At 38.6% G+C, this 24,450-nt stretch overlaps 1 protein-coding gene across 1 annotated transcript; it reads left to right on the top strand.

Moving 5' to 3' along the window:
- The first annotated feature begins 12,824 nt into the window (after positions 1-12,824).
- On the top strand, positions 12,825-24,183 carry bcas2 (BCAS2 pre-mRNA processing factor). Its single transcript, XM_061985395.2, has 7 exons — positions 12,825-13,050; positions 15,895-15,987; positions 16,070-16,140; positions 23,410-23,571; positions 23,641-23,691; positions 23,768-23,848; positions 23,914-24,183. Exons 1-7 carry the CDS (start codon positions 12,958-12,960, stop codon positions 24,038-24,040), a joined length of 678 nt encoding a protein of 225 aa, XP_061841379.1. The 5' UTR covers positions 12,825-12,957; the 3' UTR covers positions 24,041-24,183.
- The last annotated feature ends 267 nt before the right edge of the window (positions 24,184-24,450 follow it).

Raw genomic sequence — 24,450 nt, 5'->3', positions numbered from 1 at the left:
AGGGTGACAAGAACTAAATCATCCAGACTAGAGATAAATTGTATTATTATGTTTATCTTACCTAAAAATAAATATATCTATTAATTAAAAAAAACAAAAAAAACTAAATACATTTTCACTATATTTTGCTAAAAACATCAACATTTATTGTATTTTTATTTGTATTTTTTCTGACTCCTTATTACGTCCAGCCATAGAATTATACATTAAAATAAACATATTTGAAATAATTAATTTTAAATGATCATAATAATGCATTTAAAATTACCATATTTAATTATTAAAATAATTGCTTGTTTATCAACAACTTTAGCATTTTATTCATTACATTTTGAAGCTCTCAGAAGCCAAGTTATGTTATATTCAGGATGTAGATATATATATATATATATATATATATATATATATATATATATATATATATATATATATATATATATATGAAATACTTGACTTGGTGAATTCTCGCTGTCAATATACTCCTCCTCTCTTAACCACGCCCTCAACTACGCCCGGCCCCACCCCGACCACGCCCCCCACCTCCCGAAATCGGAGGTCTCAAGGTTGGCAATTATGATATATATAGCTAGAATTCACTGAAAGTCAAGTATTTCTTATATATATATCTTAACCACGCCCCCAACCACGCCCCCCACACCCCACCTCCCGAAATCGGAGGTCTCAAGGTTGGCAAGTATTGCCGTGTAGCTTGCTACAATTCTCCGGGGATAGCTTCCCCTGTAGCTTAGCTACATTTAGTCGAAAGTAACTTGTAGCGTAGCTTACTACATTTTTCGAGTAGCTTTCCCATCACTGGATATATGTATGTATGTTTGTATGTATGTATGTATGGGTATATGTATGTATGTATGTATGTATGTATGTATGTATGTATGTATCAGTGATGTGCAGTCAGGGGAGTCAGGTGAGGCAGTGCCTCACGTGCCATCATGGAAAGAAAAAAATGTAAAAAGAAAAAAAATTAATTAAATTGTTATATGTATCCAGTGATTATACTATAAAGTTATTTTCCATTTAACTTCACCAGTTTTAGATTATTTTTATTCAAAATTGCTGAATTTTCACATTTGCCGTTCAAATACTGAGAAGAGACTTGCGGTGAGTCACCAGCCAGTTGAGCCTCAACATGGATTGCGCAATGCCTTGGCTAACTGCTGGCCTGCTGTGCAGTGAGACCGTATTGCTATATGAATTATATTATACATTTCCATAGTTTAGTTAGCTGAGGTATATAATGTACAGTGTATTTTGTCAACAACTATATGTGTGTAGCGTATTTCTTGTGCTGCGCAATCATAAAACTTCTGCGAAGACGCACTGGGTGAGGCTCGCAGTAATCCCGCCTCCTGGTGGTAGAGGGCGCTAGTGATCCCAGCGATCATTCTTGCGACTACTTGGCTGCAGAATAAGTGACAACAAGCAGCAACAGTTAGCAGCGATCGTTTATTTTTTCCTCTCGCCTGAACTTTTAACATGGAGGATTACATATCTAAAATAAAACTGTTTTTGTTATGCCCGTTTGATTGTGAACTATTACTGACACCTTGTGGCGATAGGAAAATGCTGCGCGTCATCAGTTTGGGCACTTCCGGTTTACGATGATAGTTCAGTTCATGAGACAATAAGAAGTAGACAAGTTGTGTTAGCTCTTACAAGCCTTGGAAAATATAAGTCTGTAAGTAAACTGTTTAACTTGTTTATGTGGCTCAATATGAAGGTGGAAAGTGGCTAAATTTGATAGTAAGATGTGTATTGAAAAACGATTTTTGTGCACTAATTTAATGGATGTTTGAGAACTTAAAATGGCTGTCGTGTATTTCCACCATAGAAATAGTTTCAACACTAAGCAGTATTTGTGTGGAGCTGATGTTTCCATATTGTGTATTGCATTTCAGTGTGTTGATTGAATCATAAAGCTTATACATTGTCATTGTGTGTATTTCAGTTTTACAAAATAAAAAAATAAATGTCCAGTGCAAGACAAAGCAAGATCAACAACAATAAAGAGCCTAAATGGATTCATCTGCTTTGGAACTTTATTAGAACGTCCTGGATTGGTTGTTAGCTGTCTGCCAAGCTGTATAACCTCAACACATATAGTGAGGGCAGAACAGTTTTCTAAACTGGACTTTCAATCGAAGCAGGAGGTAATAATTAAAGGAAGATCTACATCGAGACAGAGAGACTTTTAAAACTGAAGAAAGATAAGGAAGACTTCTATAAAGTATAGTTATCGATGCTTTTGTTTAGAAGGAGCAGCGCATGGACTTCATTTATAAGTAAAGGTAAGACCATAATAATGTTTTTTTTTAATTAAATGTGCTTTATTTGTGTGCTACAGTTTGTATGTGTAAAGTTAAAGTTAAGTTAAAGTACCAATGATTGTCACACACACTAGGTGTGGTGAAATTTGTCCTCTGCATTTGACCCATCCCCTTGATCACCCCCTGGGAGGTGAGGGGAGCAGTGGGGAGCAGTGGGCAGCAGCGGTGTCGCGCCCGGGAATCATTTTTGGTGATTTAACCCCCAATTCCAACCCTTGATGCTGAGTGCCAAGCAGGGAAGAATGCTGGTATGAGCTTTTAAACATAACCCGTTAACTCAGACCTGGGCATTCTGCGGCCCGCGGGCCACATCCTTTGTGCGTCCCTGTCCGGCCCGCGTGAGGCCAATCATAAATTACAAAATAAATTTTAAAAAGTATCTATGTCGAGTGTGCAATACAATGATGCTGCTTTTGTTTTGAAAAGCGTTATTTGTGTTACTTACGTGTGGACGTATGCGTGTGAGTGAATGTGAACAGCGGCAATCACAAATGACAAAATAAAGTTTAAAAAACATCTATGTAGTGCACGCAATACAACTGTGCTGCTTTTATTTTGAAATGTGTTATTTATGGACGCATGTCCGGGTGTAACCTGTGAGTGAAGGTGCACAGCGACAAGTGATGTGACGCTAAAAAGAGAAAAGTTGATGACGAATGCCGTGTTTTCAACAAGACATGGACTGACAAGTATTTCTTTACAGAAATTAAAGGTAGAGCCGTGTGCTTAATGTGTGGTACACAGCTTGCTGTGTTTAAAGAATATCATTTGACTCGCCACTACATGACGAAGCACGAGGAAAAATACCGGAATCTGTCCGGTGAAGAGCACGCAAGGGAGGCTGATGCGTTGATCGTAAAACTGCAAACCCAACAAGGACTTTTTGCCATATTTCACACCCAGATGCAGCCGTCAGGACAAGTTTCGTCATTTCTCACAAAATCGCCAGAAAAAGTAAGGCGTTTTCTGAAGGAGAGTTTATTAAGGAGTGCTTATTGGACTCTGTTGCACTGATATAACAGGTGTTGTGCCGGATAATGCACCCCCAGCGTAGAATGCACCCCCTGACGGGTGTGTTATATCAACTAAAGCCCACACTTAAAGTTTCCACGTGCAAGATTGAATCTATTTAAAAAAAGTTATTTAATAAGAAGCCAAAAGTGCAAAAACAATAATGTTCGTGTTGGAGGAGTTGTGAATTAATGAAATATGAAATCCGTGCTGCAGTCGCTGCTGGGCCACAACATTAGGTACACCTCCAGTTTTGGAGTTGATGTCAGCAGGCCAGGGAAGCTAGGGTCGATATTCTTTTCTTGATCATCTTCGGTGGCATAAGGGATGGTGTGAGCCAAGACATCCAGGGGGTTTAGCTCGCTCGTCTGCGGGAACAAACTGCCGCCATTGCTTGCCGTGCTACCGAGGTCCTTTGTCCCTGAATTGCTCACACACTCCGGCAGATTCAATGGGGGTCTGGCGGCAGATTTCTTTGACTTTATCGTTGGAAATGCATCTGCTTTGAGTGTCGCAGGATATCCACACATTCTTGCCATCTCTGTCGTAGCATAGCTTTCGTCGGTAAAGTGTGCGGAACAAACGTCCAATTTCTTGCCACTTTCGCATCTTTGGGCCACTGGTGCAACTTGAATCTGTCCCTGTTCGTGTTGTTACACCCTCCGACAACACACCGACAAGGCATGATGTCTCCAAGGTACGGAAAACAGTCGAAAAAACGGAAAATAACAGAGCTGATTTGACTCTGTGTTTGTAATGTGTTTGAGAAAATGGCGGATTGCTTCCCGATGTGACGTCACGTTGTGACGTCATCGCTCCGAGAGCGAATAATAAAAAGGCGTTTAACTCACCAAAATTCACCCATTTAGAGTTCAGAAATCGGTTAAAAAAATATATGGTCTTTTTTCTGCAACATCGGGGTATATATTGACGCTTACATAGGTCTGGTGATAATGTTCCCCTTTAAATTAATAGGACGCAGTACATCTCCTCTCCTGCAGGGGTAACAATGAATTAATAATTGTGTGGACCAGTTAGGGTCATGGTTCGGTTTAATGTAACTTTGATGAATAGATGTACAAATACAGTAGGAGTACCTGCCTATCCATGATCAGTACAAATGTGTACAATTGCAGTAAAAAAATCATTAAATTAGGAAAAATTAGATGTATACACAAATGTAGTTTGCATTATTATTGTTGTGAAGACAATTATTGACGTCAGATAAAAATGATATTCTCGACGTCTGTTAGTTCTGAAAAAGAGGCGTTCTAGAATAATAACATTATCTGCTTTTGTGGAACACATGCAAATAATGTTAGTTTTTGGAAAAAACAATGACACGGTGTCACGGCCTGTTTCAGTCCTTCTTTGTTTAATTTAGAAGATTTAGAAGATTCTATACTAACAAAACATATATTTATTATTATTATTATTATTATTATATGTGTGAATGTCCAACATTCTCGGTTGGTAGAGTGGCCGTGCCAGCAACTTGAGGGTTCCAGGTTCGATCCCCGCTTCCGCCATCCTAGTCACTGCCCTTGTGTCCTTGGGCAAGACCCTTTACCCACCTGCTCCCAGTGCCACCCACACTGGTTTAAATGTAACTTAGATATTGGGTTACACTATGTAAAAGTGCTTTGAGTCACTAGAGAAAAGCGCTATATAAATATAATTCACTTCACTTCACAGAATATTTTACACCAAAAAACACATTTATTATTATTATATGTGTGAATGTCCAACATTCACACAAATAAGATTATATACCAAAAAACATCTATTATAATTTTTTTTGTTATTATTATTCTATGTGTGAATGTCCAAGCATTCACACATAGAAGATTCTACATGCATCTGCCTCACAATACGAAGGTCCTGGGTTCAGGATCTTTCTGTGTGGAGTTTGCATGTTCTCCCCGTGACTGCGTGGGTTCCCTCCGGGTACTCCGGCTTCCTCCCACCTCCAAAGACATGCACCTGGGGATAGGTTGATTGGCAACACTAAATTGGCCCTAGTGTGTGAATGTGAGTGTGAATGTTGTCTGTCTATCTGTGTTGGTCCTGTGATGAGGTGGCGACTTGTCCAGGGTGTACCCCGCCTTCAGCCCGTGATGAGGTGGCGACTTGTACTGGGTGTAACCCGCCTCCCGCCCGATTCCAGCACCCCCCGTGACCCCGAAAGGGATAAGCGGTAGAAAATGGATGGATGGATTATTATTACATGTGTGAACGGGTGTCTTTCTGGTGTTTTTGGGCTCACTTCCTGTATTGCGCTCTTGTTTTGGTTTCACTTCCTGTTCTGTTTATATTCTGTTTACAGAAGCTTGACTGTGCTTCTGAGCGCTTCCCTCCTCACCTGCGGCGTGTTTGTATTGATGATCTCACCTGAGTGCTGTTCAACCAGTCTCTCTTGGTTGTGGGATCCTTGCTAAAGTTTGGTGTTTCTCGGTACATTGAAGGAATGCACACGGTTTGTTGGACTTTGTAATTGTTTTCACCTTAGATTGTCTTCTTTGCGGGCTTGCCAGTTGAGTAGTGATGGTCAGATGGGGTCTCATGAGGCGTGGACGGTGGACCCACTTCAGCCGAGTGGTGCGAGAATTTCTCGAAGCTTCCACGCATGCCTCGGCACAAGACACACCTGCTGGTCGAATGTATAATTACACACAGCTGCTTCCTTATCACTTAAAGGCCTACTGAAAGGATTTTTATTTATTTAAACGGGGATAGCAGATCCATTCTATGTGTCATACTTGATCATTTCGCGATATTGCCATATTTTTGCTGAAAGGATTTAGTATAGAACAAGGACGATAAAGCTTGCAACTTTTGGTCTCTGATAAAAAAAAAAGCCTTGCCTGTACCGGAAGTAGCGTGACGTCACAAGTTGAAAGTCTCCTCACATTTCCCCATTGTTTACACCAGCAGCGAGAGCGATTGGGATCGAGAAAGCGACGATTACCCCATTAATTTGAGCCAGGATGAAAGATTCGTGGATGAGGAACGTGAGAGTGAAGGATTAGAGTGCAGTGCAGGACACATCTTTTTTCGCTCTGACCGTAACTTAGGTACAAGGGCTCATTGGATTCCACTCTCTTCTTTTTCTATTGTGGATCACGGATTTGTATTTCAAACCACCTCGGATACTATATCCTCTTGAAAATGAGAGTCGAGAACGCGAAATGGACATTCACAGTGACTTTTATCTCCACGACAATACATCGGTGAAGCGCTTTAGCTACGGAGCTAACGTGATAGCATCGGGCTTAACTGCAGATAGAAACAAAAGAAATAAACCCCTGACTGGAAGGATAGACAGAAAATCAACAATACTATTAAACCATGGACCTGTAACTACACGATTAATGCTTTCCAGCCTGGCGAAGCTTAACAATGCTGTTGCTAACGACGCCACTGAATCTAACTTAGCTACGGACCTCGACAGAGCTATGATAAAAACATTAGCTCTCCACCTATGCCAACCCTCATCTGCTCATCAACACCGAAGCTCACCTGCGTTCCAGCGATCGACGGAGCGACGAAGGACTTCACCCGATCATCGATGCGGTCGGCGGCTAGCGTCGGATAGCGCGTCTGCTATCCAAGTCAAAGTCCTCCTGGCTGTGTTGCTGTAGCCAGACGCTAATACACCAATCGCATCTACAGCTTTCTTCTTTGCAGTCTCCATTGTTCATTAAACAAATTGCAAAAGATTCACCAACACAGATGTCCAAAATACTGTGGAATTTTGCAATGAAAACTGAGCTTTTTGTATTGGATACAATGGCGTCCCAATACTTCCGTTTCAACCATCGACGTGACGCGCATACATCATCATACCTAGACGTTTTCAACCAGAAATTTCGCAGGAAATTTAAAATTGCACTTTATAAGTTAACCCGGCCGTATTGGCATGTGTTGCAATGTTAAGATTTCATCATTGATATATAAACTATCAGACTGCGTGGTCGGTAGTAGTGGGTTTCAGTAGGCCTTTAATGTGTGATGCGTCTATTATGGCTCTTGGAAATGACAATGAATCACAATAGATGTTTGACAAAATATTATAAAATATGTCTTGCATGTCCTCCCCGTGACTGCGTAGGTTCCCTCCGGGTACTCCGGCTTCCTCCCACTTCCAAAGACATGCACCTGGGGATAAGTTGATTGGCAACACTAAATTGGCCCTAGTGTGTGGATGTGAGTGTGAATGTTGTCTGTCTATCTGTGTTGGCCCTGCGATGAGGTGGCGACTTGTCTAGGGTGTACCCCGCCTTCCGCCCGATTGTAGCTGAGATAGGCTCCAGCGCCCCCCGCGACCCCAAAGGGAATAAGCGGTAGAAAATGGATGGATGGATGTCTTCTATGCATTGTTTGTATTTTGGTAGAATCTTATGAAAGTGCAGGTTGTATAATGTTTGTATGCCACTTTGAGAAAATGGCATAAAGAGGAATATGAAAATGACAATATAATGTAATTTGGACAATGACGTTTATTCATTTTTTTTAATTTTTTTTTACAAAACCGCTTTATCATTCAGCTATTGCTGGTTAAAAATAATAAATACAGAATGTGTTACTTTCATAAATGTATTATTATTTTTAATTTTAATTTTAATTTTAATTTAATTTTATAAACCTTTATTTACAAATTGCAACATTTACAAACAATTGAGAAATAATAATCAAAATAAGTACAAAAATAAATGTATTATTTATAGTGATAAACACATTTGCGAACGGACGTTGCCGAGGATCGCTCTCACGTCCTGTGGAACAAAAGGTGGACACGCAAATCAATGTGTTATTAAAGTTGTCATGACGTCACCGACCGAAAGTAACAATTTATTATGAATGACAAGGTCGTGGTCACGTGGTACAACTTTGCAATACGTCATCATTTCCGGCTCCTGCCCTTTTTTGTGTGCGTGACCTTTCCGCAGTCTGTTTTGCATGTTTGGAGGTTAAATTCCAGTCTACTGCACCTGGCCTGTTGTTTCCTGCTCTGAAGGGTGATGACCTCCACGACCAAGGGCAGGATGCGAGTCTAAAAGCACCAGAAAGTCACGGGGAAGACTGCATAACCTAGTAGTCAAAAATTCTGCCTGTACAACAATATTAATGTTCAGTAAACATATTTAGTGTTTTTTATTGTTGTTGTAATTTTTCAAACTAATTCATAAGTTAGTATTATTTTATATTTTCATTAACTAAACTTTGTTTACATTTTGAGTACATTTTATTATTATTTTGAGAGAGTTTAATATTTTAGATTAAAGGGTGTCCAAACTTTAATCCACCAAGGGCCACATACTGAAAAATCAAAAATCGAGGGGCCATTTTGATATTTTTTTATTTAAAAAAAAAATACTAAGAACAGATATTTTATATATTTAAAGACACAACTTTGTGTAATAGGTGAGTTAGTATATGTTTTATTATTAGTTTAAAAATATCAGCTTTTTGTCATTAAATTTCTTTTTTTTTGCTCTTTTTTCTTACATTTTTACTGTTTTCCCCTATATAAGAATAATAAATGATAAATGATGAATGGGTTGTACTTGTATAGCGCTTTTCTACCTTCAAGGTACTCAAAGCGCTTTGACACTACTTCCACATTTACCCATTCACACACACATTCACACACTGATGGAGGGAGCTGCCATGCAAGGCGCTAACCAGCACCCATCAGGAGCAAGGGTGAAGTGTCTTGCTCAGGACACAACGGACATGACGAGGTTGGTACTAGGTGGGGATTGAATCAGGGACGCTCGGGTTGCGCACGGCCACTCTCCCACTGCGCCACGCCGTCCCATAAAATAATAATAATAATAATATGATTGTGTAACTGCCTAACCAAGTCGTCAAAGATTCTGCCTGTACAAAAATATTAATGTTCAGTTCCACATTTAACAGTGCTTATTATTATTGTTGTAATTTTTTACATTAATTCACAAGTTAGTATTATTTTATATTTTTTATGAACTAACTAAACTTTGTTTGTATTTTAAGTATATTTCATTTGTATCTTCTAATGTTTTTGATTAAAGGGTGTCCAAACTTTTTTTCCACCAAGGGCCACATACTGAAAAGTCCAGAATCGGGGGGCCATTTGGATATTTTTTTATTTGTAAAAATACTCAAAACAGATATTTTATATATTTAAAGACAAAACTTTGTGTTGTAGGTGAATAAGTATATTTGTTATAATTAGTTTAAAAATATCATCTTTTTATCATTAAATTCATTTTTTTTCTCTTTTTTCTAACATTTTTACCGTTTTCCCCATATAAGAATAGAATTAAAAAATAAATAATAATAATAATAATAATAATAACAATATGATTGTGTAACTGCATAACTTAGTAGTCAAAAATTCTGCCTGTAAAAAAATATTAATGTTCAGTTACACATTTAACAATGTTTTTTTATTATTGCTTCTTCTTTTTTTTTTAAATCAATTCACAAGTTAGTATTATTCTATATTTTAATGAAGTAATTAAACATTGTTTATATCTTAAGTACATTTCATTTTCACCTTCTAATATTTTAGTTCAGGGGTGTAAACTTTTTTCAACCAAGGGCCGCATATTGAAAAATAAAAAATAAGGAGGCTATTTTTATATATATATTTTTTTTTTTAAATAAGCTAAAAACAGATTGTGTTATAGGTGGGAAATTATATTATTATTAAGTATTAGTTTAAAAATGTCAGCTTTTTCTCATTACAATCAATTTTTTTAATCTTTTTTTTTACATTTTTATCGTTGTTTTTTTTAGATAGATGTGTTACTATTTAAAAATACACAGCTTTAAAAAATGTTAGCGGACACATGAGGTATATTTGCACAAAGTATCGGTATCGGCCTGGATTTGACTTGGTATCGGATGAAAATTAAAATCAGTGATCATAGATCACAGAAAGTGTGACAAAGACCGGAAGTCAGGGGGCGGGACATTGTTTTTAATTTTGCTTTAATTACATTTAAGTGATGTCATCACTTTAATTGACATTTTGACAGAAAATAGATCCTATAAAGTCAGTCAGCATCCCAGTGAGAGCCGACATTGTACAGTAAGTGATTAGTAGTGTTGTCGTTGTTGAAGGAAACAGCGATTGTTGTGATTCGTTAGTGAAATTAATGAAAATGATCAAAATACGTCAAAATTACATGTTCTTATGAATGTTACATGTATACTTACAGCGTGTATATAAAACGTTTTTGGATGTTTTTTTAAAGAGGCACTCCCATATATGCTCCACTCTAAGCTGACTTTTCCTAGCATTTATTTACTAATTATAATGCATTAAAAAAAGAAAACAAATATGTGTTTTTGTCCTATATAAAGAGTTTTGAGTAAGCAAAATTCTCCAAAAAGTCTTTAAATAAGGTCATATGAATTGCTTTCATTAATAAATAATAATTATATATTAGTTGTTACCAACTTACCGCTATTCCATTTACAGATCACGTGACTTCAAACTTGACACCTCATTTGCTGGTTCTGAGACAGGATCGAGTGTTTCAGTCTTAATTTACTGGAAGTGAGTCTTGCTTTTTCAAGCAGAACATTTTCCGACACTGAATTTTTAGACACTGAAGTTTTTTCATACTGAATTTTTTTGTACTGAATTTTACATCAAATTTTTATTGACAAATTTTTAAAAGACTTAATTCTATTTACATGGAATTTTAAAACACATAATATTTTTAGAATTAATTTTTATACAGTTATTTTTAAAACACAGAATTTTTATACACAGAATTGTTTTTACACTGAATTTTTCTGTACTGAATTTTACACTGATTTTTTAAAATACTAATTTCTGATACACTGAATTTCTTTTTACATTGAATTTTTATACACTGATATTGTTTTATACTGAATTTTTTTGTACGGAATTTTACACTGAATGTTTTAGACTAATTTTTGATACACTGAATGTTTTTTACACAAAATGTTTATACACTGAATTAGGGCTGTGCGATATATCGATAAAATAGTCAACAACAGAAGGAGATAACGTCCGCAGGAACCTACCACATAGTGAAGGACATACACTATTTCATTTCCTATTATGCAGCTTATTTTTATTTGACAGTTATAGAAATATCTTGTGTGACATCATGCACAAAAGTAAACTTTATTTGTTTTTAACTATTGTAGTGGCGTTCTGTACAAAAAGTGCACTTTAATTTAGTGTTGTTTTGATATGTAATTTTAGTGACATCATGCACAAAAGTGCACTAATAGCTTGTTTTAAAATGTCTCTGACAATCTTGCACGTTCTGTTTTGGAAATGACATGAATGTTTGTGCCACTGCTTAATAACTGTTTAATAAATACAGTTTTGGTAAGTTGACTCAGTTGTGATTTCTCTCTCTGCATGAAAGTTTAAAATGAGCATATATTAATGCAGTATGAAGAAGAATGTTTTAATGTAGACACATAGAATCATCATACTGCTGTGATTATATGCATCAAGTGTTCATTCAAGGCTAAGGCAAAATATCGAGATATATATCGCGTATCGTGAGATGGCTTAAAAATATCGAGATATTAATAAAAGGCCATATCGCCCAGCTCTACACTGAATTTGTTTATATTGAATATTTTTTTTACACGGAATTTTAAAACACAATATTTTTTACAAGGAATTTTTATACACTTATTTTTATAACTTCATTTTTATACACAACATTTTTTTTTACACTGAATTTGTTTGTACTGAATTCTACACTGATTTGTTTTTCCAATACTAATTTTTGATGCACTGAATGTATTTTACACTGAATTTTATCCATTTTTTTGTACTGAATTTTACACTTATTTTTTTAGATTGAATTTTTTTACACGGAATTTAAAAAAAAACAACGTTTTTTTACACTTGTTTTTTAGACTGAATTTTATACACTGAATTTTAAAACACGTGTTTTTTTTACATTGAATTTTTATACACTTATTTTTTTAGATTGAATTTTTTTTACACGGAATTTTAAAAAAAACAACGTTTTTTTACACTTGTTTTTTAGACTGAATTTTATACACTGAATTTTAAAACACGTGGTTTTTGTACATTGAATTTTTATACACTTATTTTTTAGACTGATTTTTTTTATAATGACAAGTGGTAGAAAATGGATGGAGGGATGGATGAATTTTAAAAGACAGATTTTTTTTAAACGAAATTCCATCCATCCATTTACTACCGCTTGTCCCTTTTTGGGGTCGCGGGGGGTGCTGGAGCCTATCTAAGCTGCATTGTCAGCCTAATTTGATGTCAAACAATTCAGTTAACAAAATTCAACTGCAAAAACTCAGTTACATAAATTCAGTGTCAAAAAAGCTTTCGTAATAAATACACAAATTCACATCCATATGGGGGCATCAGACTCCAAAACTAAGCACTCCATTGCGCATTCCAACCTGCCACCGCTAGCTGACAGCAGTGCGTCTTCACTGGCCACAGCGGCCTCGACACCAAAGAAGAAGAAACCCGGAAATGAACACCCTCGCAGTTCACTGTTGTACTAACAAAAAAAAGCGGCTACGTTGAAGGAGAGAAACGTAATTTTCTTAAGTTATTAGTATTATGGCTGGAACTGCCTCGGTTGCGGGTGAAGTGTTTGTTGATGCGTTACCGTATTTCGACCAAGGTTACGATGCGACCGGTGTTCGAGAAGCGGTGAGTAAATAAAGCGTGTAGAAGAGCTAACATGCTAATAGCCGCATGTGCTAGCTACAAGTAGATACGTGACAAAAATGCAAAATATCTCAAAGCATTTATGTCTTTTTAAAGACCTCAGATCAAAACTTAACCAATGCTACTCGAACCATTGCGATAGGCCAAATGTTGCGTTAATACATTAAATAAAAAGTAATTTGAATATGTCAGTAACCCACAGAAAACCACTTAATGACAAAATAAAACCCTTGATTAATGTATTACTATTGTATTTAGTTAACTAGAGACGTTTCAATCAAGAGAAAATAGAACACATTATCTGGAATTTTCCAAAAGGGTTGTCCACAGATGATACCTTTTTGAAATGGCTATCTAAAAAAATACTTTGCATTGTTTCTAAATAATTCATTTAAAACTTCGAATTTTTCAATACAGGTGTCTACAAATGATACCTCAAAGCAGTGCATCTCAGTTAAAATCTGTTACGCCCCGAGGAAGAAGTACCGTATTTTCCGCACTATAAGGCGCACCGGATTATTAGCCGCACCTTCAATGAATTACATATTTCATAACTTTGTCCACCAATAAGCCGCCCCGGATTATAAGCCGCGCCTACGCTGCGCTAAAGGGAATGTCAAAAAAACAGTCAGATAGTTCAGTCAAACTTTAATAATATATTGAAAACCAGCGTTCTAACAACTCTGCCCCAAAATGTACGCAAATGTGCAATCACAAACATAGTAAAATTCAAAATGGTGTAGAGCAATAGCAACATAATGTTGCTCGAACGTTAATGTCACAACACACAAAATAAACATAGCGCTCACCTTCTGAAGTTATTCTTCATTCGTAAATCCTTCGAATTCTTCGTCTTCGGTGTCCGAATTGAAAAGTTGCGCAAGCGTGGTATCCAAAATGGCCGGTTCCGTCTCGTCGAAGTCATCGGAGTCAGTGTCGCTGTTGTTCTGTGAATCCTGCCTTCCGGAAAGCTCGGACCACAGTTGTGACCGAAATATCTGCCCAGGCATTTACGATCCACTGGCAAATGTTGGCGTATGTCGTCCGGCGCTGTCTGCCCGTCTTAGTGAAGGTGTGTTCGCCTTCGGAGCTGTGTGAAAAAAGCCACCCGGCCTCTTCGCGTAAACTTCCCTTAACCACTCGCTCATCTTTTCTTCATCCATCCATCCCTTCGAGTTAGCTTTTATGATGACGCCGGATGGAAAGGTCTCTTTTGGCAAGGTCTTCCTTTTGAATATCACCATGGGTGGAAGTTAGCATGGCAAGCTAGAACCACAGTGAAGGATGACTTCTCATTCCCTGTGGTGCGAATATTCACCGTACGTGCTCCCGTTCCACAGTGCGGTTCACAGGAATATCAGTTGCTGTGAAATACGGTAGTAATCCATGTGCGGATGGAGAGATTGCGTCTTTTTATGAACCGGATCCTTGTCGCTTAGTAGGAGCCATTTTGTGGTCTTTACAGATGTAAACAGGAAATGAAACGTACGGTGATATCCGCGCGTTTTTTCTTCTTCTTCCGGGGGCGGGTGGTTGCTTACAGTAGAAGAAGAAGCGCTTCCTGTTCTATGGGGGCGGGTGCTTTCCTTGGCGGTTGCTTGCGTAGAAGAAGAAGCGCTTCCTGTTCTACCGGGAAAAAAGATGGCGGCTGTTTACCGAAGTTGCGAGATCGAAACTTTATGAAAATGAATCGTAATAAAGCGCACCGGGTTATAAGGCGCACTGTCAGCTTTTGAGAAAATGTGTGGTTTTTAGGTGCGCCTTATAGTGCGGAAAATACGGTAAACATTCCGCGCCCCCACCCTTCTCTCCACAGCCTATAAATAGTATCATTTGCCTGTAAAATTGTTATAAGTACACCTCTGCGTAACATTGTATTCTTATTAACATTAAAGAAAACAAAATAAATACAGATCAACTTACAACAAACCATAACTTTAGTAAAGCAATTTAAAATCTGTAACAGAAAAGATTTAAAGTGCAACCATTTTTTTTCCGGAAATAGAAAAAAAATTGACTTGAACCGTTTGATACTGAAAAGTAAAATTAAGTAAATATAATAAATCCAAATTGATCTGCAATATTAATTCAGGAGCACAATATATAAAACACTTTAACCTACAAAGCAAAAATGAGTAAAACAATTTGTGCTGATTTATAAAAAATATATTTTCAAAATGAGGAAGTCAGTATTAATGGCTGCAATGAGCACGTTTTGTAGTGCACAGCTTTGATGATACTGATAAAGCATGTTCCCGAGGCCACACATGCCCTACTATTTGAGAAGAACCGCCTTAAAGGGGTTTAATTAAAATAATTCCATGCAGTGTTGTCATTACGACAGTGTCAAGGTATCGACATACCGTTTTAATAAAAACTGAATGATTTAAAAAACATAAAAAAAAGCTATTTATAGCAAATAATTGTGTATTAGTTTGGTATTATCTGACAATAGTGGAGTTTTCTGGATGAAATGTTGAAATTTTTGTGGATTTTCTCAGCTGCCGCCTCACACAGACATTTTAGGTACGCACAAAAACCATGATCCAAGGCGTCATATTTCAGGATAAGGAGGACTCATATGTATACAAACATTAAAAACTATAAGTAGAGACTAAAACGTATCTTCGGGTATAGTGAACTCCTCTGAACCTCTTCAATTTGTCAAATAATGACGCATTTCGCAAACGGCCATGATCTTAGCGGTCACGAGGCGCCGCTGCCACGGCGATAAGTATAGGTCAGGAGCCGGTAGTTACATACCTTACCTATTGGCGAGCATGGTTTGTTGTTGGTGGGTTAACACGCTTCGTAACACTTCTGCAGGCTTTAGCATTAGTGGAGGAGGAAACCAGAAGATACAGACCAACCAAGAACTACCTGAGCTACCTGACCACGCCCGACTTCGCCGCTTTCGAGGTGACAAACTTTGGAAACTTGGGGACTGCGCTCCCAAAGGGTATGGCGTCGAACAAAGTGGTAAAATCTTGTCGTCCTCCAGACCGAGATCATGAAGAATGAATTTGAGCGCCTGTCTTCTCGGCAGCCCATGGACCTCCTGAGCATGAAGAGGTGAGTTCCAGATGTTGTTTTTAAGAATGTTTGTCTTGTTCTAAATTACAGATCGACCGATATGTTTTTTTCAGGGCCGATACCGAGTATTAGTCATTAAGTAGACCAATAACCGATTTTGATTAGCAGTAAAAGTTACTTAAACATGAACATTATATGTCAGTAAACAAGGCTTTAAGTTGTTGTTGTTGAACATTATTGTTTAGGGACCAGTAGCAACATGTTTTAATGTTGTTTAATTAAGCATCAAAAAACATAAAAAACTTTTCTTATGTGTGTCCAAGAGAAACCTCAACATTTGCATTTCAAAATATGGAACATATCCTGGGAGAATTGGTAAAAATATGACATTTCTCTACATCCTAAAACTCACATCTATTACATTTTAGAACAGTTTCTGGGTTTCATTATTGTAAGGTTTCCTCGTGAGGAATATTTAAACATTTACCGTATTTTTCGGACTATAAGGCGCGCTTAAAATCCTTTCATTTTCTCAAATATGGACAGTGCGCCTTATAACCCGGTGCGCCTAATGTACGGAATAATTGTGGTTGTGCTTACCAACCTCAAAGCTATTTTAGTTGGTACATGGTAAAATGATGAGTATGACCAGTAGATGGCAGTCACACAAGAGATGCGTGGAGACTGCAAGATGACGCCAATAAATATCAAAACTTTAAATGTTCCATTGAAAATAAAGAACATTACACACGGCGCTCAAAAATCTGTCAAATTGTTTTAGTAGGACTTTGAAGCCGCACAGCTTGGATTGTCGGCCCATTACGTAGTCAGAGATACAAGTATTACTATGGTGTGTGTATAAGGACCGAAAAATGGCACCCATAAACAAACATATTATATGACCTTTTGCTTCACAATATTATGCAATAGCAACTTTTCTTACCTTCTGGTACCTGCCGATGTGTATTTGGGAACTGCATAAGTCCTGAAAATGTGCGCGCATGTACGGTAGTCCGTGCCGATTCCGTAGTCGATAAGCTTCTTCTTTTTCTCTATCTGCTTGTTATGGGACATTCATCCTCCGCTGTTGCCATTTCTAATATAAAGTAGTGTAAAGTTCTAACGTACTGTATATCTCACTATGGAAGCGCTAAAACATATCGGTGTAGTGATTTTACATTATTCACCCACAGAACTTTAGTTATTAGAGAGTTACGGTAGGATGGTTTTTCACGGGACACATTTCTGGCGTTGTTGCACTAGTGAGCCACGGATGAGGAGATGCAGCTCCGTTATTGATTGAAGCAAAGTCTGAATGTCATTAAAACAGTTAGCTCCATCTTTTGACACTTCTTCCACTCCCGTTCTTGCATGCTACACCGCTATAACAAATATGACGGGGAGAAGACGCTGTCAAAGGTGAGTCAGAAAGCGACTTAAAGATTATCTGTCAAACATTGTGCGACATTTTGACCAAAGAACCACCATTACATGTTATGTAGACCACAAGGAAGTATTTTACATTTAGAAAAAAATCATAATATGACCCCTTTAATGCACCTTATAATCTGGAGCGCCTTTTGTATAAAAAAGACCTGAATAGACCCGCTCATCGGCAGTGCGCCTTATAATCCGGTGCGCCCTACGGTCCAGAAAATGCGGTAAATAAAAACAATTCTGTGCTCCTTCACGTAGAGACATTTTTTTCTGGATGTTATAGAAAGTATGAGAATGTGTGAGCTGCTGCCTGCTCCTCCTCACTTATATAATAAGGGCCAGTGCCAGTACACCCCCTCGTAGGGCTGGGCGATATACGCGATATATCGCGGGTTTGTCTCTGTGCGATATAGAATATGACTATATGGTGATATTGGAGTATGCGTTCTCACGCAGTTGCTTTTAGCTGCTGGCATTACACTACAGGCTCTCCTCGCTCTTTCCTGTGTCTCCTTCTCACAGACAGACACGTCACATACCGTCACGTCATACCTCACATACGTATACGCCCTCGCGCAGCAAAGCGGTAACAGCATGGCTAACGTTAGCTGTGATGCTAGCGCAGCCGTGCAAGTGGTAATACGAGAGAGAGAAGGTGCGAATCTGGTAACAAATGAAGGAATAATTAATTCCCCCAAAAAACAGCAGGGGGTCCATCGTCTGGCGGTGGTTTGGCTTCCAGTGGGAATATGTCGAACAGACAACCGTAATTTGTGAAGTGTGGGGCAAAATGTATAAATGTAGCATTACTGCTAATATGTAGCATCATTTGAAAAGTGACCTGCTAGAGAATGAACAGTGCTTACTCCGCATGTCAACATCTCCGTTCGGTGCCACAGCCCACACCATCAAAATGCCGAGGCAAACATTTCCAGATCAACACCGTATGAAAAAAATAGTGATTTTTTTAGTTGTGATTTCCTTCTCTGCATGAAAGTTTAAAAGTAGCATACATTAATGCAGTATGAAGAAGAATGTTTTAATATAGACACATAGAATCATCATACTGCTGTGATTATATGCATCAAGTGTTCATTCAAGGCTAAGGCAAAATATCGAGATATATATCGTGTATCGCGATATGGCCTTAATATATCGCAATATTAAAAAAGGCCATATCGCCCAGACCTACCCCCTCGCCTTACTTTTTATCCCTATTGTTAGATTTAGCGTGTTCCCGTGACTCTTTGCATGTAGGGGTCAGGGGTATGAACCATGGATTTCAGATGCTGACTCAGGCAGGGGGGGGGCAGAGAAAATCCCCCAATTTCTGCATAAGTTATATAACATGTCATATTTTCCGGACCATAGGGCGCACCGGATTATAAGGCGCACTGCCGATGAATGGGTCTAGTCAGGTTTATTTTCATACAAAAGGCGCACTGGATTATAGGCCGCATTAAAGGAGTCATATTATTTTTGTTTTTTTCTAAATGTAAAAGACTTCCTTGTGGTCTACATAACATGTAAAGGTGGTTCTTTGCTCAAAATGTTGCATAGATGATGTTTTACAGATCATCTTCAAGTCACTTTCTGACAGTCGCTTCAGGATGCACCGTTTTGTAAGCGGTCTTATTTACGTGTCTCACCTTCGACAGCGTCTTCTCCCTGTCATCTTTGTTGTAGCGGTGTAGCGTGCAAGGACGGGATGGAAGAAGTGTCAAAAGATGGCGCTAACTGTTTTAATGACATTCAGACTTTGCTTCAATCAATAACAGAGCTGCATCTCCTCATCCGGAAACAACAACACCGGAAACGTGTCACATGAAAAACTGTCCGACCGGAACTCTCTAATAACTAAAGTTCCTTGGGTGAATAATGTAAACTCACTACACCGGTATGTTTTAGTGCTTTCATGGTGAGTTTACTGACAGATATAAGTAAGAACTTCACACTACTTTATATTAGAAATGGCAACAGCGGAGGATGAATGTCCAATAATGAGAAGATAGAGAAAAAGAAGAGGCTTATCAACTGCGGAGTCGGCACGGACTACAAAAGCGGACGCGCGCAATTTTTCAGGACCTATGCAAATTCCAAATAGAGATCAGCAGGTACCAGAGGTAAGAAAAGTTACTTTTGCATAATTTTGTGAACCAAAATGCCAGATAAGGTTTTACCTTATACACACACCATAGTAATACTCCAATGTTGAAGCACAGTACAATCCATCAAGCAGTGAGGTTTCATAGCTTACCAAAGTCGTACTAAAACATTTTGACAGATTCTTGAGCGCCACATGTAATGCTCTATATGTTCAATGGAACAAATAAAGTGTTGGTGGCGTTTACTTGAGTCATATTGCCATCGTATTGCAGTCTACACGTATCTCTTATGTGTGACTACCATCTACTGGTCACACTTATCATTACACCATGTACCAAATAAAATTGCTTTGAGGTCGGTAAGCACAACCAGAATTATTACTGACATTAGGCGCGCTGAGTTATAAGGCGCACTGTCGAGTTTTGAGGGAAAAAAAGGATTTTAAGTGCGCCTTATAGTCCGGAAAATTCAATACTTAAAAAACTCTGCAGACACTTTGTGTTTTGTTTGTTTGTTGGTGGATAAAAAAACATTGTGTTTCTGACATAATCATTAAACGTGTTTTAAGTGTATTTTACAGTACCGTATTTTTCGGATTATAAATCGCTCCGGAGTATAAATCGCACCGGCCGAAAATGCATAATAAAGAAGGAAAAAAACATATATATGTCGCACTGGAGTATAAGTCGCATTTTTTGGGGAAATTTATTTGATAAAATCCAACACCAAGAATAGACATTTGAAAGGCAATTTAAAATAAATAAAGAATAGTGAACAACAGGCTGAATAAGTGTACGTTATATGACGCATAAATAACCAACTGAGAACGTGCCTGGTATGTTAACGCAACATATTATGGTAAGAGTCATTCAAATAACTATAACATATAGAACAGGCTATACGTTTACCAAACAATCTGTCACTCCTAATCGCTAAATCCCATGAATTCTTCTTCCTCGCTGTCGCTCCTGGTATGCGCCGGTAGGGTCCTTTCTTTCTGCTGCTCGATCGCCGTTTTCTGGTGCATATTTCACTACGTCCAGCTTGTAATCTGCAGTATATGATTTACTTTTTGGTGCCATTTTAGTTCAGCCCTTCTCAGTTTTTTATAATTGATCCATTTTAATAGCTACGGCAGTAGCATATAGCAGTTAGCATCCCATGACCCACAATGCACATTTGCTTCGTCTCTTCTGTGAATTAGATAATATTATTTTATATTTTACGGTAATGTGTTAATAATTTCACACACAAGTCACTCCGGCCAAACTATGAAAAAAACTGCGACTTATAGTCCGAAAAATACAGTACCTCAAATTCAAACTGCACTGCAAGTCATTAAAGAACACAAATAACACATAATAAATAAAACACTGGTGAGAAGCACTGATATATACACAAGTCATTAAAGAATATAAATAATAATAAATAGCACTGATGGATACAAGTCATTAAAGAATACAAATAAGAAATAGAAGCACTAGTGAGAAGCACTGATGTATACAAGTTATTAAAGAACACAAATAATCATTTACCATTTAAAAGTGTTTAGTAAATGTTCACTTGAAGTAAAAGTCTTCTAGTACAGAAGGTTTGGGGTGACAAGCAAAAAACACAAAACTTTGAGAGAGAAAAAAAGTAGTTTTCTTTACCCCCACTCAATGTAGTGAAAAAGAAGCCAAACCGTGGCCCTAAAACCAGGTAGCATGTAGCATGGGTTACCTGTACTGTTACACCTCTAGTAAACACAATTATATAAATGAACAAAGTAACAGTTGTCAGCTGTTAGCATGTATTACACATCAAACATGGTGGAAATGTCTGTTACAAGATACTGCAGCAGTACACAGTACTCGCTGTAATCCGACTTTAATAAATAAAAAAATAAAAAAGTGATATTACGGTAATCGAGATCGGATGATATGAAAAAATTGTGATCATGTTTTTTTGCCATATCGCCCATCTCTATTTTATCGTTAGTTTAAAAGCCAAAATACGTCCGTTCGCCCTCTTCTGTCTCCACACCGTGTCTGCTTGTAAGTGCTCTGTGTGTGTGCGGAATCGCATGTGCTCAGCAATGTCACCACGGCACAACTTCATGTCCATTATAAATAAAAAAGACCAGTGTTTTTCAAAGGGCAGTATCAAACCTTTTTGAATTCATTAGTATCGGTATACTGTACAATCCTGGTAGTACCCATGGAGCTCTGTCAAAAGTACCTACCGTATTTTCCGCACTATAAGGCGCACCGGATTATTAGCCGCACCTTCAATGAATTACATATTTCATAACTTTGTCCACCAATAAGCCGCCCCGGACTATAAGCCGCGCCTACGCTGCGCTAAAGGGAATGTCAAAAAAACAGTCAGATAGGTCAGTCAAACTTTAATAATATATTAAAAACCAGCGTTCTAACAACTCTGTTCACTCCCAAAATGTACGCAAATGTGCAATCACAAACATAGTAAAATTCAAAATAGTGCAGAGCAATAGCAACATAATGTTGCTCGAACGTTAATGTCACAACACACAAAATAAACATAGCGCTCACTTTCTGAAGTTATTCTTCATTCGTAAATCCTTCGTCTTCGGTGTCCGAAGTGAAAAGTTGGGCAAATTTACGATCCACTGGCAGATGTTGGCGTCGTCTGGCGCTGCCTCCTCGTCTTAGTGAAGGTGTGTTCGCCTTCTGTCTTCCATTGTTCCCACGCAGTTAGCAGTTTAGCTTCGAATGCCCTGTTGACACCAATATCTAGCGGCTGGAGGTCTTTTGTCAATCCACCCGGAATGACGGCGAGTATTGAATTAAGCGCGTAAGCGTGTCTCTCAATGTGCTGTTATGAGCTAGCAAATATAACAACTACACTACCCAGCATGTAACGATAGTTACGAGCATGCGCGGTAGCCCTGAGAAGTTCCCACGCAGTTAGCAGTCTAGCTTCGAATGCCCTGTTGACACCAATATCTAGCGGCTGGAGGTCTTTTGTCAATCCACCCGGAATGACGGCGAGTATTGAATTAAGCGCGTAAGCGTGTCTCTCAATGTGCTGTTATGAGCTAGCAAATATAACAACTACACTACCCAGCATGCAACGATAGTTACGAGCATGCGCGGTAGCCCTGAGAAGTTCCCACGCAGTTAGCAGTCTAGCTTCGAATGCCCTGTTGACACCAATATCTAGCGGCTGGAGGTCTTTTGTCAATCCACCCGGAATGACGGCGAGTATTGAATTAAGCGCGTAAGCGTGTCTCTCAATGTGCTGTTATGAGCTAGCAAATATAACAACTACACTACCCAGCATGCAACGATAGTTACGAGCATGCGCGGTAGCCCTGAGAAGCGTTGTTGTATGCTGGGAGTTCGAATGTGGTTATGAGCACGCTGTGAGTAAACGTTGAGAACTCAGTTAACACGCCTCGTCTGCATTATTTATAATTAGACAGACAACACACTTAATAGGAGCCATTTTGGGGTCTTTACATAAACACACAAATGGAAATGAAACGTCACATATCCCAGCATGCACCGCGCGCTTCTTCTACGGGGAAAAAAGATGGCGGCTGTTTACCGTAGTTGCGAGACCTAAACTTTATGAAAATGAATCTTAATATTTATCCATATATAAAGCGCACCGGGTTATAAGGCGCACTGTCAGCTTTTGAGAAAGTTTGTGGTTTTTAGGTGCGCCTTATAGTGCGGAAAATACGGTACTTGGTTTTAAGCATCTTTTAGTTTTCAGGTGATGTTGTCTTGTCCTGTGCAGGTATGAGCTGCCAGCGCCTTCTTCGGGTCAGAAAAACGACATAACCGCTTGGCAGGAGTGCGTCAACAACTCCATGGCCCAGCTGGAGCACCAGGCGGTTCGCATCGAGAACTTGGAGCTCATGTCGCAGTACGGAACCAACGCATGGAAAGTCTACAACGAGTAAGAGAACGATTGGTCCTGAGACGACTGGCACAAAAATGCAAACTGGTTTTGTTCTCGCTCCTTCAGTAACCTGGCCTTCATGATCGAGACGGCTCAAAAGGAACTTCAAAAGTTCAGGTGAGCGGTCGCTCGTACGACATGGGAGATGCTCTCAGGCGGAGTTACTGGTTTCTGCTCGTTGTCTGGCACACAGAAAGCAGATTCAAGACTTGAATTGGCAGCGTAAAAACGACCAATTAGCCGGAGGAGCCAAACTACGAGAGCTGGAGTCCAAGTAGGTCATGTCCGGAGTTGTTTTGTGGATGTGAAATCCTTTGTACCAACGTGTCCCTCCACCAGCTGGGTGGCCCTGGTGAGCAAGAACTACGAGATTGAGCGAGCCATCGTCCAGCTGGAGAACGAGATAGGCCAGCTGAAGCAGCAGCAGGGGGACGAGAACAAGGAGAACATCAGGCAGGACTTTTGACGTTAAGCAGTGTGGAGAACATCAGAGCAGGTGAAGTGCATGTTTTGACTCCATGGTCCACAGGAAGAGACAAACTGAACCCTGTCAAATCACCTTCATCTTTTTTATGGCATTTTAATAAAGTCAAACATTATTTCTTTAAATGGACTTTTTCCTCTTCTGTAAAACCATGACTGACATGACATGGTTTATATTCTTAAAGTAGACCTATGGTGACATTAACTTCTTGCTATATCAGATATGCTCCGGTGTGCAATTTTCTCCATGGTCATATTCATATTGATGTATATTTTATAAATGTGCACCGTTAAATATATCTTGACGACCAACAGCATCACGGCTATTTTTATTCAGACACTGTCAAAAATAAACTTTATAGAAATATATTCATGCACTAACCACGTTGGCAG

The sequence above is a fragment of the Nerophis lumbriciformis genome, linkage group LG23 (genome assembly GCF_033978685.3).
Source record: "Nerophis lumbriciformis linkage group LG23, RoL_Nlum_v2.1, whole genome shotgun sequence".
In the NCBI taxonomy this organism is placed as follows: domain Eukaryota; kingdom Metazoa; phylum Chordata; class Actinopteri; order Syngnathiformes; family Syngnathidae; genus Nerophis; species Nerophis lumbriciformis.
The sequence above is the reverse complement of the archived record's forward strand: the minus strand, read 5'-3'. Positions and strand labels throughout refer to the sequence as shown.

Bases quoted from the DNA above. Each gene is read 5' to 3' on its own strand.
- bcas2 (XM_061985395.2), top strand. From the start codon at position 12,958: ATGGCTGGAACTGCCTCGGTTGCGGGTGAAGTGTTTGTTGATGCGTTA. The intron at 13,051-15,894 runs GTGAGTAAATAA...ACACTTCTGCAG, and splicing joins CGACCGGTGTTCGAGAAGCG to GCTTTAGCATTAGTGGAGGA. The intron at 15,988-16,069 runs GTGACAAACTTT...GTCGTCCTCCAG, and splicing joins CCGACTTCGCCGCTTTCGAG to ACCGAGATCATGAAGAATGA.